Source organism: Acomys minous (genome assembly GCF_964271855.1).
Source record: "Acomys minous genome assembly, chromosome: 2".
Taxonomy (NCBI): Eukaryota; Metazoa; Chordata; class Mammalia; order Rodentia; family Muridae; genus Acomys; species Acomys minous.
In genome coordinates this window covers 22778663-22800050 of record NC_140484.1, presented here as the reverse complement: position 1 = coordinate 22800050, position 21388 = coordinate 22778663, and the positions used below count along the sequence as shown (strand labels likewise).

At 41.9% G+C, this 21388-nt stretch overlaps 1 protein-coding gene across 6 annotated transcripts in view; it reads left to right on the top strand.

Annotated features, from left to right (window-relative positions):
- The window catches only part of EXOC6 (exocyst complex component 6), a 141233-nt gene extending 120183 nt beyond the window's left edge, over nucleotides 1-21050 (top strand). For 5 of the 6 annotated variants that reach the window (XM_084773032.1, XM_084773034.1, XM_084773033.1 and 2 more), the window contains 2 exons: nucleotides 18347-18459; nucleotides 19853-21050. In XM_084773032.1, coding sequence (XP_084629158.1) covers nucleotides 18347-18459; nucleotides 19853-19985 — 246 coding nt within the window. In that variant the 3' untranslated portion in view covers nucleotides 19986-21050. The remainder of the gene's footprint in view (nucleotides 1-18346; nucleotides 18460-19852) is intronic. The other variant, XR_014777439.1, reaches the window with a different exon arrangement.
- Nucleotides 21051-21388: the final 338 nt, after the last annotated feature.

Sequence of the window (21388 nt, the reverse complement as noted above, 5' to 3'; positions counted from 1 at the left end):
TTGTTGAACTTCCTTTTTTTAAGCATTCAGCCGACTTTGTGAAAGATGATAATTGCCAGGGGATTAATGCTGCTTAGGGGCAGCAAACCAGGCAGGCGGTTACACAGAATAACTTGTTTTTAAGAAGCATGAAATGGCAACACAGGATTGCTTGTGAAGAATGAAGAGATTTAAGCGGGAAATTAAAATCGTAATTCATGTAGCCTTCAAATCCCAACAAATGTCAGATCCCTCACTGAATCAGCATAGACTGTGGTTGTTAAACTGCATTATGCACACGTTCATTGTATGGGTTTTTTTCTTACTGACATTGTTCACACATTATAAAGGAAAAGGAAAAATGGATCATTTTTCTAAAATGATCAAGGTGATTTTTTTATTGTTTTCATTGTTAGAAAGAATGTCTTATATGGTTAAAAAGGAAATAGTTTGAAATGACTTTTTTAGTGTAATTGCATATTTCCTTGACAGACTGTCTAATAATTGCCAAATTTAGATCCTTAAAGCAGACCCAGAATGTCAGAAAGAAATAGCACTGCTGTATAAGGGTATCATACAGAAGATTAAAAGGCAGTTAGACTTTCTTTAGAACTTACAGAATGTCTTGGCCCAGCTGCCTTCTTCTGCATGTTAACTTAGCTGTAGACACTTGTGGATGGAGCAAGAAGAGACATGGAGCTCTGTTAGCAGATCTCTTTACTATCCCAGCTCCTCCTGCCGTATGTCAGCAAGCAACCCTCTCAAAATCCACCAAAAAACAAAAAAACAAAAAACAAAATAACTTCAGTATGATATAGCCATTCCATACACAGGCAGTCAATCCAAGGGTTCTTCCTCACTTCATAGATTTGTGTTATTCACATGTCAACAGTGTACATACAGTTTTGTTTTTTTTCAAGGCAGCATTTCTCTGTGTAACCTTGGCCGACCTGGAATTTGCTCTGTAGACCAGGCTGGCCTCGAACTCACACTGCCTCTGTGTGTATCACCATTGCCAGGCCAGGTTTTGTTTTGTTTTGTTCCTCTTGTAAAATTATAAGTCTGGACTTCTCAGAATACTTCATAAAGATGAAGCAACTGTTAGCCACAGCCATTGTTTATTTGTATATTCACTTATCTCCTTAAATTTCTGTTGTTCTTTGAGATTGTCTGGTCATGTAGGGTAGGCTGTCTTGGAACTTGCTGTGTTGCCTGTGTTGAAAGTTTTGGGATTATGGTCATGTACCACCATGCCAGAGGCTTCACTCATCTGATCACTCTATCTTACTGCTTTACCACAAATCTAGTCAGGTTTTGGGGATTTCTACTGTTTTATTTTCTATAGCTTTTATCTCATGGAGAAAAATCACATTACAGAATTCTTTGCATGAGTTTTGATCATGGATTCTACCCTGGAAACGATGAGTTGCTCTTAGTGGGTCATACAGAGTTTTGTGAGTGTCTTCTTTCTGAGAGGAAAGCATAGTGTTGTCATTTCAGAGGCAACATGTTTGACCTAAAAGTTGTTACTAAGCACCATTACTCTAGTGGTGGTTCTCAAACTTTAGGTCTCGACCCTTTGAAGTTGAACAAACCTTTCACATGGGGCCGCATATCAAATATCTTGCAAATCAGATATTTACGTTGTTATTCATGACACCAGCAAGACTATAGTTATAAAAAATTACAAGGGGGATAATTTATTGATGGGGGTTACCACAACATGTGGAACTGATTTAAAAGGTCTCAGCATTAGGAAGGTTGAGAACCGCTGCTCTAGAGGGACTAAAAGCTGGTCAGATGAATCCAGATCACCAAGAGCGACTCTAACCTCAGATGCTCTTCATGTGTGTACAGACAGGTGTTTGAGCACATGCTCTGGCGCTGCTTACGTGCTGGGAAAACCCATGGTGACTGAGACAGGCAGAATGCTGTTCTCACAGTTTCACTGCGATTTTCAGAATTACATGTTAGAAGGAGAATCCACAACAGACAGTGATGATTTCAGGTAGCTTCAGATGGAACTTCAAAGAGCTGCCAGACGGTGGGAGGAAAGGAAAACATGCATGTTGTGGTGACAAAGTGAAGCAGCCATTTCAGACTTACTGGTCAGGAACTCCTCTTTGAGGAAGTAAAGGTACCGGAATGAGCTGGAAAGATGTGCAAATGTAGAAAGTGAAGAGTCTTAAAATGTGCCAAAAGACCAAAAAATGATAATGGTTCTGGCTGTTATGCAGTGAGCCAGGGGAAGAGACGAAGATGGCCCAGGAGGATTAGCAGCACAGAGTATCCATGCAGGACCTTGAGAAGGAGTTTGGGATAGTAGACGTGATGGGGGATTAACCAAGATGTCTGAAAGGCCATCTTGTTCTAGCTTACACTTTGAAAGGTTATTCTGATTGCCTTAAGGAGAGTAGATACTTAAAAATAGAATCAGAAATATCAATAAGATTACTTTAGTATTCTCAGAGAAAGACGATTGGGTTGACATTGCATATTGGTAATGTGATTGACACAGCGCTGTCATCATATAGACTCAGGATTTTTAAGTATTAACATATGGTTGAGCTTGTCCTGAACAGCTGGTTTGCTTTTATCCTGGCGCTGCTGTGCTTTCTGATTAGCCCTGTTTTTGAGCTAGAAAGCCCAGGGGTGTGGTACAGCATCATTTTCATTCTGAGCATCCTATCATCTTCTCTCCCATGCTCGCGTTCCCCTGGCCCTGGACTTTCCTTGTTACTTCGTTGTGTTGATTTTGCACTTATCTTGGTAAGTTTCCATAAAGCCCTTTGGAACAATGTGGTTTATAAATAAACATTTCTTTAGGGGAATCCTAAAATATTTTACAGTCAGAAGTACTATATATAGATGTATTTTCTTTACCTGTTTACTGAGTAAATCTTGCTTGATCCCCTCAAACAGTAAAGAAGTCCAAGTAGACAGTGGTGGGTGCCTGTAACCAAGAGGTGGCCTGGAAGGTGGTGAGTTTGAGGCCAGCCTGGGATGTACTCTCAGGCCCTGCTTCACCAGACAAACAAAGAACAGACTGAGAGATGGGTTAGTTGGAATCAGTGAAGACAGTGTTATCTTGGCTAAAGGACAGAAGCTTGAAGAGTGTGACTAGGAAGCCTCAAGGTCTGCTAGTGAGACCTGTGTTGAACAGGACAGCAGAGACTGCATGGGCTCCTACCTCACCTGATAAGTATAGTGTGACCTTGGAAAACAGTTTACCCAACTGTGTCACAAGTTTATTTTAACAGGAAACACTGTATGGTTTACTTCTGGAAGGGATTTCTTTCCTGACATGGTTAATTGTCATTGGTAAAGTTGGTGACTTGTGTGACACTTAAGGGACCGATCAATTGGATTGGGTGACTGGCTGCCATCATCCTGTACCTAGCGTATTTCATTAGAACGGGGGCAGGATGGTGGCCCCAGTGAAAATAATAGTGAACTACTTGGAGCTGGTATTTTCTTCCACCAGGGCTTGAGAAAGGAAGCACCTTGGACATCCACCTTCTTGTCCTTTGCATCCCCCAACCTACTTTCTCCTACCTTTCTATATTCACACTCCCAAATAATTACAGGGTACAAATTTTAGGGAAGAGGTTCTGTCAATCATCATAGAAAAACAGGAGACCCCTGTAAGCTTGCAGGACTCAAATTGCACGTGACTCGAACAACCTTGGATTCTGTCCTGAGACATGCACAAGTCTTAGAAGTTATGAAGGAAGTATTTGGCCACAATTCTTGCTGTGGAGACTGGGTGTCTGCCAAGACTTTACTTTGAAATTTCTGTCTTTTGTTTCTAGTCTTAAGGCATCATAACATACAATTCTTCTGCCGTTAGTCTATTTTATTCTTTTATGAAGAAGTCACTTTTAAATAACAATTATTTCCACTGTAATTAGACAAATCTTCTTTTGTTTGCATCATTTTTGTTACCATATTGTATATACACCCTGCTTGCTCAAACCTGCCCGTGTAACTCCTTCTCGGGAACTCTCTTCAGGAGTTTCAAAGTCTTCAACTTCTTAAGGTATTAATGAGATTTGCCAAAGTTGTAGTATCTGAACACTTGACTAGATAGAGCAGCAGGACCATATGCTTGTCCACACAGCTCCTCCAGTAAGCTCTTTCTTCTTCAGACAATGCTAAATTCATCTCAAGTGCCAGAGACTTAAAGGAAGATGTATTTGGGTTTACTGATGAATACAGCAAGACCAGACATCTCACAGACTCTACTGTAAGGTCCAGACAAGAGAAGACTACGCTGCCCCTTGGGAACAGTTAGATTATGAAGGATTCGTCTGAAGCTAAATAGCGTTGTCTTTCTCTTCTTTGTGCTTCAGGGCCATAACTGTAGAAGGTTGTGGTTTATGTTTAAATATGTACAACCTTCGGTTGTTAATACACATTTTGAACTCAGGTTTTTAACTGTTATTTTAAGAATTAAGTTTAAGGTGATTTATGGTGTGGGAAGTTATTCTTTAAAATGAAGGATTTCCTTTTTTGTCTCTCTGCTGAAGACTGCATGCGCCAAGGGCTTTGTATGTACTGGGCATGTACTTTACTACTGAACTATGTCTCAGCCCAGTTTCTCACTTTAAAATAATCACACACCCATAAGAAGTTACAAGCAGGTCCCTAGGATACCTCACCTGGCTTTATAGCTACAGTATGATTATCATGACCAGCAAAGTGTTTGAAACGTATCAAACAAAGAAGCCTTCATTTTTCCCCCTTCTCTTCAGTCCTTTAGAGTAACCCTTAGAGTAACTGCTTCCTTTAAAACCTTTGTAATTCACACATATATATGAATACACAAGAGCTTGCACAGTTGTGCTTTGTTTTGAGATACAGTCTCACTGTACGTAGCTCAAGCTGGCCTTGGATATGACCTTCCTACCTCAGAGCCCCGAGTGTTGAGATTGTAGCCATGTGCCATCACACCTGGCTTACTCATTTTCTTTTTTGCAGAATGAGTGACTAGAGTGATTTATGTTATACAATAACCAACATTTAAAATACAACATACTGCCATTTTATGTTGATTAATATGGATCTACTTTACTCTCTGATTTATTCATGCTGTTCTGTACTATGAACAGACTATAATTTATTGAAGCACATGTCCTTGTTAGACATTATATAATCGTAAGATTTCTACTATAAGTAATACCACAGTTAATATCCTTATATAGTGAGCAATAGTTGGCTTTTAGAAGTGATATTTCTATATACTGTCAAAAGTATACCAATCATTTTAAAAAGAGTTACTAAGCAACATGACAATAAAATGAACAGATATGTGGAAAAACATAGACCATGTAAGTGTATAGTTAGCAGACCTAGGCTTTTCTTATTCATGATGGAAGCATTAGCAGTCTTCGTTTTTGCAGGAGTTTTTTTTGTTGTTTGTTTGTTTTTTGTTTTGTTTTGTGTGGTAGAGGAAACAGTGCTGAGGATCAAATGCAGGCATGCGAGGCAAGCACCCTACCACCTAACCACATTCCCTAGATGGTTTGATTGACGTTAAGAGAAATTTTCAACACGCCTCCGTAGACTGAAAATTATAAGCCAGCACGTAAAGTATAGTCTCAGATGTAAGCGTTCCTAAGGTCACCAGTATTCTTACTGCTTTTTTTCACTGAAATAAAGAGGCTAAAGGTCCTAGGGCAGCCTGCCACAGTCAGGGGTAGAGGTATCCTGGACTTCGGTGAGAATTATACATGCAATCATATTTATGAAATATCAACCCAGTGGTGACAGTATTTAACAAGGAACTTTTGTTTGTTTGTTTTGTTTTTCAAAACAAGGATTCTCCATCCTGGAACTCACTCTGTAGACCAATCTGGGATTGGTGGTCCTCCTGTCTCTGCCTCTCCGTGCTGGGATTAAAGGTGTGCACCACCACTATCCTGCGGGGAAACTCTTTTAGAAATGAACTCATTTTGGGGCCAAAATTCGTAGCATTCATTTATAAGTACCTATGAGGGCCAGTGAGGTGACCACTGTCTTCCAGTTTGGATGCCTCAAAGAAGTATTCATAGTCTGCTAGCGTTTTTTGTTTTGTTTTGTTTGAGACAGGATCTCACTGTGTAGCCCTGGCTGGCCTGCAACTTGATCTGAAGACCAGGCTGGTCTCAAACTCCCAGAGCTCTGTTTGCCTCTGCCTCCCGAGTAGTGCTGGGATTAAAGGTGTGCCCCACTCACTATTCCTGGCCCAGTGCTAACACTTAAGGGAATGCATTCCTTCTCATCTGTATTGGTGTGTGCGTGTATGTGTGTGTGTGTGTGTGTGTGTGTGTGTGTGTGTGTGTGTGTGTGTGTGTACATTTTTGAAAGAGCTTTTGATTAATGATGATGGTTGGGGAGTGAGGCAAAGGCCAGGCTGACTTCAAACACAGCAATCCTCCTGCCTTGGCATTTTCAGACACACACACACACACACACACACACACACACACACACACACACACTAGGTGTGCATCCCTCACCCTGGCTGACTGAAGTACCTGATTACTCAGGGTAAGTGGTTTCTCTTCTAGCTCTGGTTCTCTGCTGCTCTTCACCTCCTGGATCTTTTTCTTGTTTCACCCTCATTGTGTGTAGTATATATTATTTCCTTTCATTTTGTCCTTTCATCTTGCCATTTGAGATTCTCCGGTCTGATGTAAAATGGCCCTAGCCGTCAGCTGTTTGGCAGACATATTTCTTTGCCTGCTCTTCCTATTGTTCTGGGGGCCCCTAACCTGCACCGTCTAGTATATAGTGCATTCTTTTTCCAGCTGCTCTCTCTCTCTCTCTCTCTCTCTCTCTCTCTCTCTCTCTCTCTCTCTGTTGTGGAACTCCAGGTGATGGTGCTGGGCCTTTTGTTCGTCTAGTGTGCTCTATAAGTTCTCCAGCCTGCTTTTTCTTGTAAGGTTTTAATATGTCCTTGTGTTCATATAGTCCCGGTTTACTTTGATCAGTTTATAGGTGGGGGTCCCTTTATTTCCAGTTCATTCCTTGTGGGCAGCAGCGCTGAGCAGGCCGTGGTGCCTACGTGGCCGGCAAGGTGTGAGTCACCCTTCTGCATTTCTCCTCAGAGTGAGGTTAAATGTGAAATAGAGTCACGCAGGGCAAGGCACGGCTGAAAGTTACTGCTCTATGCCGTGTGGAGTAATGTAGAGCAGGGCGCAGTCTCCTCCCCACAGGTTCCACCCAAGATAGTTCCTCAGGTCTTTTCTTCCAAGCGCCACCACCTGGCAAATCCTCAGTTCTTAAGCGTTATCTACTATGCCACGGCACTGTTGATGTAATGAGCATCTGGCTAGCAGTTATGGCTGTGTGACTGTCTTTTCCATTACACTTACATTTTCTTGACTACAATAAATAGGTCCTCATCATAGTGCCAAATGTAGTACTTGTCATGATCCCTTTATTACAGAAGAGGAAGTTGAGACCCAAGTTATAACTCCTTTAAATTGTGAATTCAAAATGCGGCTAGCTTTGTTTCTTACAACTTCGGTTGGATGGAAATGTAGTAAGGCATAAACCTTGGGAGACAATATGGGTGCCTATTATGGAATGTGCCCAGAGGTATGAGAATATTTATTTATTTTGGTTTTTTTTGAGATAGAGTTTCTCTGTGTAGCCTTGGCTGTCCTGGAATTCGCCCTGCAGACCAGGCTGGCCTCAAACTCATCGGGATCCACCTGCCTCTGCCTCCCAGTGCTGAGATTAAAGGCTGCGCCACCACCACGCCCAGCAACACCTTAGTTCTTAAGCATTCTCTTACTCAAGTGAAATGTCAGATTGTTAGTGGTCAGGGGACAGAGACGCGGCCCTGTGCTGTCACCCTCAGCAGTCTGAAGAGCTCCTCAGACCTCACTGGGATCTATGGCTTTGATGTGGAGAAGAATTTCAAGATTCTCCAGTCTGATGGGGCAGAGTTAAAGATTATTATCCAAGGCATTTTTATTTTTAATATAGATGTGAGAGTGAGGGTTAGGAGAGAAAGAGGCACTCAGAAAGAGCGAGGTGGCCAAGCGTGGGTATAGGCTTCCCAGAGAAGAGTAGAAGAAAGTAAGGCGCCCTGAGCTGTGGGTGTGGCTCCTCAGAGAGTAGCAATCAGCTGCCTGAATAGTAGCCATATATACCATTTTGGTGGCTCAAGTTAACATCTCAAAAAGAATCCCAGCACTCGGGGAGGCAGAGGCAGGCGGATCACTGTGAGTTCAAGGCCAGCCTGGTCTACAAAGATAGTCCAGGACAGCCAAGGCTAACACAAAGAGACCCTGTCTCGAAAAAACAAAAAACAAAAACAAAACGAAAAAGTTAAAAAAAAAAAAAAACCTTTGAGTTTTTAGTCTTTTTCTCACTTCCCATAAGCAAGACTCTAGGGTGGCCCTGGAGATCGTTGGATAAAACTGTAATCTTACAGGGTGAAACTAGGAGCCACTAGGCTTACACAAGGGCCACCAGGGTGCACATCTTCCCTTTAAAGGGGTTTCTGGTGGGAACCCTAGAATATTGTTTATAACTAGGGAGCGAGGAGAAAGGCCTTGTGCTGGCATTCTTTTTTTCCTCTGCTAGCTGAGGGGCTCCTTTCTGCTTCTCATGTCCCCTAATTTCCCTCTTTCTATTTCGCCTCAAGATAAGTAAGAGTTTTATTGCATAAGAAAATGGAGGGCTTGATTTTTTTCTAAAAACGTATCTAATTTCTAACATTTTAATGCACCATAATTAAATTTAAGATACTTAACTATTATTCCTTTAAAAAAATGCTGGCTTGTTGTAAGCTGTAATGTTCATCAAGTCTTTCCTTAAATCATAGTCTCTTAATTCTCCCAGATTCTTGCCAAGAAGTTTAATATTTTATGGAAAAATTTCAGCCAGTCTGTAAAATACTTAAAAGATAACTTCCAACTTCCTTCTTGTTTTTTCCCTTCTTTCTTTTGTACTTTGTTCTCCTCTTAATTATCATGAATCAGGCTTCCCCTCCTCACCTATGCTGAGGGTGCTGGGCCAGGCTTCACCTCCTCACCTATGCTGAGGGCGCTGGGCCAGGCTTCACCTCCTCACCTATGCTGAGGGTGCTGGGGCAGGCTTTACCTCCTCACCTATGCTGAGGGTGCTGGGCCAGGCTTCACCTCCTCACCTATGCTGAGGGCGCTGCGCCAGGCTTCACCTCCTCACCTATGCTGAAGGCGCTGGGCCAGGCTTTACCACCTCACCTATGCTGAAGGCGCTGGGCCAGGCTTTGTTTCTGTTCTTACAAAAGAGACTAGGGCTTGAGTTTTGTTTCTGTTTTTTTTTTTTTTTTTTTCTGATGGCCTAGTGTGAGCTGTTTATGCAAGGTATCAATGGAAACAATTATCCTAACAGGATGACACAGCCTATTAGGCTTAGAATGGCCTGATTTCCTGTTCAGGTTATCCGGAGGTCAGATGCAGGTCCCTTTACTCACCCGGCAGTCTAGGTGGTAGACTGTGTAGGACTTGGATCACACTCCATTGATCATTTATCCTCCCGGGAAGATAAGCCGGTCCTCTTTGCTGTGTGATATGTTATAACTACAACCCTTAGTAAGGGTGGGATGCTTCCTAACCCAGCTGTGTCTTCAAGTACACTTGTCACAAGGTTGCAGAGTTGTCACTTAATTTCTCTGGAATCTGTTACTAAGCACTGGCCCAGCATAAGCCTTGCCAACAGGCTGTGAACCCCTGCCTTCCGGAGTTAGCCTCAGTAGTTTGCTATCTGCCTTTTTACCCCTTGTATTTAGTTATGCTCGAGGGCATAGGAAGACATTTCTGTTTAAAACAGATTAGGCGTCAAGTGTTCGGACATGTTTTTTCTGACAAATTATTATACTCGACAAAAGATAATTACATATACAATCAGATCTGGAAGCAAATGGTTAATTAAAGTGCCTTTTCCATTCAAGAAAAGTAAATACATATTTTAAATTGCTTGAGTAAAGATTTAAAAAAAAAAATCTATTGCCGAAAGGAAAAAATAACTGAGGAGACAGATAAAACAGCAGCATATTCATTTGTGTGCGTGCCTGTGCCGTACCACGGTGCCTCAGCCCCAACCATAATTCTCTTTCTGTTAAGCAGGCCCCATGCGGTGCCCACTGTGTCAACGACCATCACACTACCTTTGCTAATCCAGTTCACTTTGCGTTACTTACGGACTCCATGGCAAATGGTGAAGTCTGGCCCGTGCACCTGAGCCCTGATCTCTAAAGCACCGTGGATGGGCAGTCTGAGCTCTGCCTTTCCGCTGAGGAGCTCTTCCGAGGGTCAGAGCTTGAGTCTCCCACAACAGAGGCGCACCCTCTTCTTTGGGATTTGTCTTACTTAGTGTCTATTGTAAATGCCTTGAGTTCCATTTTTTGTTTGTTTTGCTTTTTGCTTTTTAAGACAGGGCCTCATAGCCCAGACTTGTCTCAGAGTTGCTGCGTAGTTGAGGGTGGCCTGGCCCCCTTGCCCTTCAGCATCTACCTCCCCTGTGCTGGGATAATAATAGGCAGGTGGCACCATGCCTGGGCTCAGAGTTCCATTTTAAATAAGGAAATGACAAGGTGCCGTTCAGATACTATAGTAAAGTATTTAGTTTTCGTTTAGCTTAGTTTATTCCCTTAAGCCAGAACCAGCATTCATATGACAAATTATACATTTTATTAGACTTAAGAGTAGAACATATATGACTAATTTTACTGGAGATTAAATTAGCCCAGGTATTAAATTCTCTACATTTTCTTGTACTTTATTTTAAATCACAGCCGTTATCTCACGTGGGGAGTGGGGTTTAATGGGACATCCACTTAGATTCTCTTAGATGTGAAAAAATAGTTACTCCCTTCCTGCTTGCTTCTCAGCAGTCTCCATCTTAGCCCGTCCTTGAGCTCGGAGACATCAGCAGTTCCCCTCCTCAGCTAATCTAGATTGTCGTATTTACGGCTTGAGTTCTCCCAAACTCAGTTCACACAAGTCTATCATATTTCTTCAGTGCTCTAATGAGGCAAAATGACTCATCAGAAAGAATCTCAAGTCTAGGAAGCGCCTCCTGAGGATCAAGGTTTGACCCCTCATGCTGGGAGCCTGGGTGCTTCACATAGCTGACTTACATAAGTGCAGCAGCTGATGTAATGAATCCAGACAGAACATCCAGTGTATGACTGGCAATGTTTATTTGGTGCGTTAGGTGGTGCCATTGTGGGTTTACAGAAGGAACCCTCAGAAGCAGAGCTTTGGTTTCTAAATGTTCTGTACATCTATGGCACATGTTAAACATCACCTAGTGCAGCCCAGCCTTCAGAATAATGCATACTACTAAAATGTCAGAGGCATGTTAACTATTTTGCATGCGTTTCCCCCCCCCTCTCTGTGTGTGTGTGTCTGTCTGTCTGTCTGTCTGTCTCTGTGTCTGTCTGTCTGTCTGTCTGTCTGTCTGTCTATCTCTCTGGTGTATGTGTGTGTTATAATTCATCAACAACAAGCAGGAAGTACTAATAGTCTACAGTGTGGTGAACCTTGAGAGAATATACTAAGTGAAAAAGCCAGTTATAAAAGAACATGTTAGAGGATTGCCATTTGGGCAATGACTGCTGATAGCTTATGGGGGCTGGGCAGCAAACTAAAATGGATTGAAATGGTGTCAAACGTTGTGAACATACTGAAAATCATTGATTTGAAGTGGGTGAATTGTACATTACACCTCAAAACTATTTTATCTTACTTACTTTTTGTTTTTTCAAGACAGGGTCTCTCTGTGTAGCTCTGGCTGTCCTGGAACTCACTCTGTGGACCAGGCTGGCTTCAAACTCACAGAGATCATTCTGCCTCTGCCTCTCGAGTGCTGGGATAAAAGGTGTGCACCACCAATGCCTAGCTTCAAAACTATTTTTTAAAAACCTTTATAATGATGTAACTTGAATTGTATTAAGGTTATAAAAGTGAAAAGAGAAAATTTGTGAAATAGCTGTTATAAACAGGAATGTCATTTAAGTAAGATAAACTCTTTATGTGGTAACAGTATATATCCAAAATTAGAAAGCACAAGCCTATTGAACAAATATGGGCAGCCACCAAACTAGATGGGAGTTAGTGTTGTTCTTCTGAGAGTGGGAGAGGGGGGCAGTGAGTTCTTCATTCTATGACACACTCCATCTGATTATTTGCTATGTATTATTTTGAAAAAAATTAATTTTAATAAATTAACATACAAACCTATACATGTTTGTGTATGCTCCTGTAGCCACGAAAGCTGCAGGAGTTCTGGCAAATGTAGATGTATATAAATCTGACTATCTTTGCTGTCATTTTTTGCTTCTTTCTTTGAAGTTCCAAACTCGCCTAGCACTGTCACATAGCAATAGCTCAGCACTGCAGATGCTCTAAGGAAGGCTGGTGAGGGTTTGTGGGCTTTTTATCCTAGCACTCAGGAGGCCGAGGCATGCAGGTCTCTTTGAGTTTGAGGTCAGCCGGGTCTACATAGAGAGTTCCAGGCCAGCCAGGGCTATATAGTAAAACCCTAGCTCAAAATAGAAAAAGAAGGAAAGAAGGAAAATTGAAATACTTTTTTAAAAGAAGGAGAAAGAAAATACACTTAAAGAACGTTTTACTTCCACAGTGAAGTGACATAAAGACTAAAGCCTATAAATGTCTGTAGCACACAGCACCCTGAGCTTCCCTACAGAGGGCGAGCAGAACGTCCCCAAGGAGGAAAGAGGCTTGGAAAATGGGCATTTAAAGAGAGAAGGCTTGGGTGGAGACAGCTTCAAGGCCTTTAACAATGGGAGACAAGAGAAAGAAGAGGCTAAAGGAAAAATTTTGTTTGGCGTTTTGAAACAGGGTCGTTTGTAGTCTAGGCTGGCTCTAACTCCTGCCTGTCTCTACTACTGTTCATGTGTTGGGATTGCAGGTTGCACCGCCATGACAGGGTTTCTGGGATGCTGAGGGCTGAGTCTAAAGCCTCAAGTATGCTGGGCCAGCACTCCAGTGGCTACTAGCCTTGCGTAGCCCCCTGTATGGATTGTGACTAAGTTCATAGCAGCTCTATCTAAAAATCTCTCCTAAGCTTCATCTAGAGTTTTGTAATGTGGTATTTTCACAGAAAAGGATCCATCTGGCGCTTTAGAAAGCAGGTGGCGCTCATTTGACACCATCATCCAGACAAGTATTTTCCCAGCATGTCTTTTCCAAGACCTCTCTTCTTCAATACCCAGTAGCCAATTACTAAAGATTTGTTTGAAGCGCAAGTGTCCATCCTTGGTGTTGACTGGGGTTAGGAGTTTTAAGTCTCTGAAGCACTCTAGGAACCCTGCATCGGCTTTGTTTCCTGAAGGTGAAGGAAAAAACAAACAACAACAAAAACAATCTTCTGGGTTATTTTTGGAATTTGCAAAGCGTCTTCGAGGTCCCAGGTGGATTTAATGTTTGGAAAAGGGAACTCGGGGGCCTAACGCTGGCCCTGAGCCCCTAGGTCAATGTTCATATTTACAAAAGCAAACCTGGTGTCCCCAGTTGCTTTTTCTCTACTCTTATTTATCTTATGTCTTGGGTCACTGCCCCTGAAGTGCTTCAAAAGGAAAATCCAAAAGACCCAAAACAAAGAAAACTAAACCAGATTCAAGGGGAAAAAAAAATGTCCTGGCACTGTGGATTCGGTTTTACAAAGGCAAAGGGCACTCTGAGGAGTTCTGTAGAATGGTTTTAAGTTTTCCTACATTAACTGTGTCATTTGCACAAAGTGGTCTCAACTGGTTTGAGACCCCAAGAATCTACAGGTTGGGGACCAGTCTGTAGGATGGGAAGCTGTCAGCCAGCTAAATGGATCCACCGGCACGAAGGAATTCCTCAGTGATTCAGCTATTTTGAACATATAAATGGGACCACCCATGCAACCATTTCATTCCTTAAGCTTTTTTTGTTTGCTGGACACACAGGAAGCACTAAGGAAGTGATACTTAGAACTCACAGCTATTGGCATAAATCCACTTGATGTGCTACAATTGTTCTGGCGGTAACTTTGAGTCCTTACTGAAAAGGGTTATTAGTTGCCAGTGATCTTTAGACCCGATGAGATGGAACTGAAACCCGCTGTTTTGCTGTGTGGTTTTATGGGATCCATACCTCATTACTTCCCCGAAAGACTTGAAGACTTGTTTTACTTGGCTACTGGAACAGACTCGCTCACAGAACTTAATGCCAGTCCTCATTGTCATGTGCCCCCCTTTATCCTTTAATGAGCACTTGCAGAGTTGCTTTTGGATACTGTGGTGATGCTCTGTTTTTGTTCATGTTCGATCTACATCTTTGAACTCCACATACCCGTGATAACTAATAAATTCACCTGTTGAGACCAGGTCTTATGATTTTTCTTTTCCCAAGACTAAAGGATTTTATGTGATTACTATAAATGTATTATTGTTTGTTGACTGGTATCTGAAGGAAGCAAAGCTTGAACTAGAGTGATATGTTTTCTGTAATGGGGGCTTTAACATTCAAAACGCAGCATCCTGTGAAATCTGGACGGCCCAGAGAGGCAATCCTCAGGGCAGGGCTGAGGATGGTGTTTCCTGTCAGTACCCCCTCCTCTTCCCATCTCTTCCTGACAGTGGGGCAGTTATGTTCTTTCTAGGCCATCCCCAACAAATGAGGGGTCATGCTGTTCCTGCCAGACCCAGACTGTGTAGAAACCTATGTGTGTCACAGACATGAGGACAAGCCGTACAGGCTTTGCTTGACAAAGTTCCAGAGACCTCCGACTGCCCAGCACGTGGAAAGGAGAAATTTGAATGTGAAGATGAAGCTCTAACATGCTTCCTGTCTCCATTCTCCCTGCTTACTCACACCCACTACCCTGTAGGACACAGACACTGAGCAGCAGGCAGGAGAGTGGCAGGCGCTTGCGGTTTGCGACATTCTACACAGTAAGCTGATGATAGCTTCCTCCTGGTTAATAGAGTTTAGATTGCTAGGATTTGTGTAAATAATCTTTTAAAAATTTTTTTCTTTGTTAGCATCAAAATATAACTTACTTCTTTGTTAATTTATCACCACTTCTTAATAATGTACACTCCTTGAGAAGAGGGACAGGGTTTCTCTGTGTAGCCCTGGCTGTCCTGGAACTTACTATATAGACCAGGCTGTCCTGGAACTTACTATATAGACCAGGCTGGCCTGCAACTTACCATATAGACCAGGCTGGCCTGGAACTTAGAGATCCACCTGCCTCTGCCTCCCAAGGGCTGGGATTAAAGGCGTGTGCTGTCGCGCCCTCCCGCCGGCAGGAACGATGCGGACACCAGGATTCTTCTCAATCGCGCTTTATTGGGAGCGCCCTTGAAGCCGAAGCGAAAGACCCCAAATGCCCGTGAGCACGCCATTTAAATACAGTCCGTACGTGGCGTGTCAAAGTCTCATAGGCTGTAGTTGGATGCCTCATTAGCATACCTGCAGTGGAGAGGGCCGCACCTGAGTACTTCATTTGCATGTCCCTGTTCGGGAGGGGTGCATTGAGAGGGCTTACGTCCGCGCATGCACGGGAGCGATATAGCTGTTGCCACCATCATTGAGTGCGGCCACGCCTTACAGTGTGCTACCACCAACTGGCTGTAAATGTTATTTTGAACTCTAGCGCTAATGCATGTCCAGTGTAGAATATTATAATAGTAAAGTTACTTGTAACTCCCCATTTAAGTAATCATTCTTAACACATCAAGTTTTCTTTCATTTGTGGTGTTTTCTGTAACTAGGTGCATCCTAAGCATCTAATTCCAGGTAGATGATTTTCTTAGGCATGTGATAGTCACTGTAAAGTTCTTCCACACTGTTTTACCACGTTGTCTTTTTTTTTTTCCCCCTTGTAGTACTGCTGGGCATTGAACGTAGAATGCACACTAAGCACCAGATTCTTTTATTGTTTTAATTTAAGTAATTTATTCAGATTACATCTTATTTGCTATCCCCTCACTTGTATCTTCCCATTTCCCCTCCCTCTCTCTTTCATCTTATTCCCCTCCCCTAGGTCTCTGGCAGAAGGAGACCTTGTTCCCCACTGTAAGATCACAGCCTATCAGGCCTCTTCCTGGTAGCCTACTTACTCTTCCTCTGAGTGTCACCAGGCCTCCCCACCAAGGGGAAGTGGTCTGTGGAGAATGTGCTGTCCATTGGCTAGATCTGGACAGGGGTTTTGGGTTTACTGCATGGATTGTCCTTGGTACTGTAGTTTGAGCTGACCCGCTTGGGTTCAGATCTGCCAGCCTTAATGGTCTTCTTGTAGGTTTCTAGAACCCTCTGGATCCTTCTATTTCCCCATTCTTCCTTACCTCTCTCACCTAGAGTCCCAGTAGGAAGTCCCAGTAGCCATCCCAGTCTCCGGCTAAGTGAAGACTTCCCTGGGACATCTCTCTTGGGTTAGTCTCCAATTATAAGTGAGTATATGCCGTGTTCCTCATTCTAGGTCTGACTAAGCACCAGATTCTTGATAGTGACATTTAGACTTTTAATTTTGTTTGTTATATAAGAAAACATTAGAGATTACTGTCTCTGTGCCAACTTTTTTCCCCACCTTTATTATTTTTCTTATTTATTTTCTTATTTTCCTCTCCTGTATGTCGTGTATGTGTTCTTGTTTACTGATCCAAAGAGAATGACTATTCTGTGGTTCCTACACTCATTGCAGAATGGTAGCCTGTCAGCCACAGCACCACCACCTGAGTATATGAAATTAATGTTCCATGGGGAAGATATGTTACCAAACAACAGTAAAAAAGGATGCGTATATTCTCTTTCCATTTCCAGACAGTATCCTTTTTATATTGTTTCACTAGAATTTCTGTAACAGTGTTTCAACTTTTGCTATGGCCTAGAATGTTTTCTTATCTGAAAATAAATAGTGATCGTTAGTTGCTAATACTTTCATTATCTCCGGGCTGTAAAGTGGGCTCAGTGGTTAAGAGAGTATGATTTGCAAAGGACCCAGGTTCTGTTCCCAGCACCAACACTGAGGCTCAGCAACTCCTCCAGCACCAGGCACATATGTGGTGCCTGTGGCCAGACATATATACAAGCAAAACACTCGTTTATTTAGTTGTTAGTTTATTTATTTGTTTGTTTATTTGTCTTTCTTTTCTAGACAGGGTTTCTCTGTGTAGCTCTGGCTGTCCTGGACTCACTTTGTAGACCAGGCTGGCTTAGAACTCACAGCAGTCTGCCTCTGCCTCTCCAAATGCTGGGATTAAAGGCAAGCACCCAGCTGGCAAAACACTCTTACACATAAAATAATAAAAATAAATATTTAAAATAAAAAATACATATTATTGCATTTTCTAGCTTTTACAGGGGTCTGTATGTATAACAGTTACAAATTAATGGTGAAAAAAAGAGTTAAACAAGTCCTGACCTTCCCCCCCTAAAATGAGTTTCTCCTAATCTTTCTTTTGGTGACTTTAATTACCTTAAAAGTTTTTATTCCGCTTAGAGCTACTGGGTCCACACACATATCCTGTGGATGAATATAAGCACTTCCTTCATGTGAGAGCAAAACCAATAGATCCCTTCTTTATAAACTATGTTTTTTGAAAAAGAACATAAAAACTCAGGAGATAGTAAGTAAAGCATCAGGCTTTCTGCAGCAACTCAGGTGGGGAAGGATAGGAAGTTGGCTTTTTAAAGGGCTTAAAGGGTTAGGGCTTAACGGTGGATAAGGACTTTGATGCTCTCGGCTGGCCTCGCATGGCTTTTAAAAGATTATAACAATATTTGACAATGATTCTAAGTGGAGTTTATAAAGCGGATGGTCGGGTTTGAGACACTACGGAAAACAGATGTCTTTTGTTGTTGTTGTTTGTTTATACAGAATAATTAGCAAGAGCTAACAGACAGAGTCCTGAAGCCTGGTGTTTCATCATGATAGCAGTCCATCCCAGAGGAGAACCCAGCAAGGGCGTTTAATGCCCTTAATTGAGATTATCTGAGCTTTTGCTTTAAATTACTTTAGGAAAGTCTGGCTGCAAACAGCTTCCCAGAAAGGTAAACATGCCTCTGAGGAAAAAAAAGGCACTTTCCTGTTCTGCATACAGGTGGCACAAGCCTCACCTGAGCCCCAGGTAGTGTACAAAGATCAGGCAGGTGTTGATGGGACTGCTAGAGGGTTTCATTACAGCTGTGTGGAAAATGCCAGAAAGTGTGACCACTGAAAAATTTAGCAAAAAAAAAAAAAAATACTATTTTGGTTGTGAAGTACACCGGTTATGCTCTTTATTTTATTGTAAAGAAAAAGAAAATCATGTGGAAATGAACAAGAAGCATATTCTTGATTTTGAATAAATGTTGAAAAACTGACATGATGTTTCCACTCTCTTGCTCAGCTCCTCGACTTGTTTATGGTTTGGGACTGGTCCACTTACCTAGCTGACTATGGACGGCCAGCTTCCAAGTACCTCCGAGTGAACCCACACTCGGCCCTCACTCTCTTGGAGAAGTGAGTATGTTCTCAAAACCATATTCGTGTGTTCTTATTCTGGATAGCATTCTACACAAGTTCTGGTTCGGCGGTAAGGAACTAGAAATGTCTCTAAAAAGACAAATGTCAGCCGGGCGTGGTGGCGTACGCCTTTAATCCCAGCACTCGGGAGGCAGAGGTAGGCGGATTGCTGTGAGTTCGAGGCCAGCCTGGTCTACAAAGAGAGTCCAGGACGGCCAAGGCTACACAGAGAGACCCTGTCTCGAAAAACCAAAAAAAAAAAAAAAAAAGACAAATGTCTAGATGGAGTTTTAAAGCCAGATAGGATGACATGTGCCAATAATCCCAGCCCTGAAGCAGGAGGATTGAGTTTGAGGGAGCTAAGGCTATATTGTGAGATTGAAAACATGGAAGGAAGGCGGGAGGGGAAGAGAGAGATTCAGTCCGTTTTGATGAACCGAAGAGAAGTCTCTTTCTTTCCAAGTTGTTTTGATTATATATGTGAGGAAAATGTTTTTTCCTAATGTACCCTGAAAATCTCAGGCTCAGTTTGCCTTACAAATATGTTAGCAGAAGCCTGGAATGCAAAGCGCAATGCTAGGCCCTGAGCCCATCCCCCAACAGGAGAGAGAGAAAAGTGTTTGTGTTTGCTTGGAGGTACAAGAATTGGAGGTACTTAAAAATAAAACAAAATAGAGCCAAGAAATGGAATGGTAGCTAAATCTTGCATTTTTTGCAGGTAGGGAAATATCTGGTTTGAAAAAACTATATTGTGAAAATGAGAAACTAGGGTTTACTGGTGCACCTAAGCAGTGTGTTCCTTTTCCCTCATTGCATGGCAGATTTTTTCTTCAATTGGTCATATTTTGTTTAAAATAGTAACTGTTAAAATGTACAGTTTTATGTTAAAATTGTATATTGTTTTTCCAAACTTGAAGATACCTGTGGGTTTTTTTATTTAAAAAAAAGTAAGAAACTATTCACAATTTATATAAATTTATTTTATGATGGCCTAAAATACTTTTAAGGCAAAACCATTACATCTTAAAACTGTTCCCATTTTCATGTTCCCATCACTTTGCTGTGTTACAGCCATGTAAGATAGCCTGACAAACTTTATGGCTTGATATTAGGAAATAACACGGCATCAGGCAGCGCACTCTTAGATCTGCTAGTGCAAGGCTGTCACTTTCTCACTGTCTATGTGGCTTCTGTCTCAGGAAGTTTGGTAGTACTGCTTTTCATTTCAAGCACAGAGTTAGTGGTGGACAATTCAGAGCATGTTGAAAGAAAGAAGGAAAAAAAAAGGAAAGAAGGAAGGAAGGGAGGGAGGAAGGAAGGAAAGAAAGAAATCAATCCATCAATCCATCAATCCCAGAGGCATCAGTTTTACGTCTGTATGTGTTTGTAGGATGAAGGACTCCAACAAGAAGAATAACATATTTGCCCAGTTCCGGAAGAACGACCGAGACAGAGAAAAGCTGATAGAGACGGTGGTGAAACAACTCAGAGGCCTGGTGACTGGTATGTCCCAGCACATGTAGGCAGGTCACACTCATGGCCAAGTGCTTCTCAGTGGCCAGCACTGGTCATGAGACAATATTTTGTTTACAGAACCCAAAATCTACAGCAGAAGAAATACACTGATGAGGGCTTAAACAAGTAATGGTAACAAACATCATTTGTATGGATTTTTAAGTAATTGAATACTGCTATTTTATATATAAACATGTAACATTAAGTTTTTTCAATTTTAGAGGAAAGGTCAAAAGTGTAATATATAAACCCAATAAATTGTATATGAAACAGATTGCAAATATTAGAAAAATGTATGTCTCTGCTTGTAAGTATTCTATTTAAACTTGAAGGAGCTTTGTGTCAGTTATAGTTTGGGATGGAGCCACTGCTGATAAGGGAATATTTATTTTGCTGTCATTGTTGGAATTTTAGCTTTTATTTTCACCTCAATGTGACTTACATGACCTAAAAGTTTTAGTTCTGCCTATTCTGAGGAGGAAATACAAAAAACTTGAAAGTTCCTGAGATTCAAACTCAGCTCACCAGTGGTGAAGAATCATTTGTTATTTGGATAGCTTCTGAAAATGAAGAAAGAGTGTAGACTTTCTGAAGTGTTGGTTTTGTTCATTGAAGTTAATATTTCTGTCTGTATTTCTTGTAGCTGACCCGTTTTTTAAAGTTCTAGTTTGGTTTAAGTTAAAAGAGAAGGCATTGGAAGGGCCTTGTATGTCCAGAGTAGGTTGTCCTAGGTTAGCCATGTTCTTTCAGCATAATGAAGTTACAGCTGGTGCAGGTTAACGCTCTTCAGAGACTAGATGGACGCTGTCTACTGTGGGGACAAGCCAGAGCCACTGAACTCTGGAACCTGCAGCAAATGTACATTTTCTTTTGGGCAAATCACGGTGACACAAACGTCGATGTAAACCTGACCTTTGTTTTTTTTCTCCATTGTAATTATGCTGAAGTAACCCCCTTTGCACTTTCCGGACTTACGCCTGTAAGATTACCTGACTCTGTAAAATAAGTGTGAGGAGCTATGCTTAATGCCTGGATTTTGTGATAAAATATTAAAAAGGTTGAGAGTTGTTCAAGATGCTGTTTCAACTATTCAGAGCTTCTCCTTTCAAACAGCCTCCTTCAGGCCAATTATCCAAATGGGTACAACACAAAACAGAATATATTAGTTCTCTTGACAAAATACTGAAAGTAACTTCACTGTTCAAAATTATTACATGAAGAAATACAATAATTCTTAAGACAGTGCATTCTGGACGTTAGGAGCAGTGCTCAGCAGCTCTGAGGACGTTGGAATGTGACTGGCCCCCACTCTCTGTGTTCTTGGGAACACTCCTAGTTTTGGCTCAGGCATCCGGGCATTTGGAAAGAGGATCTGCCATATCGCCTGGAGCAGGCACCCTTTGGGCTCCTC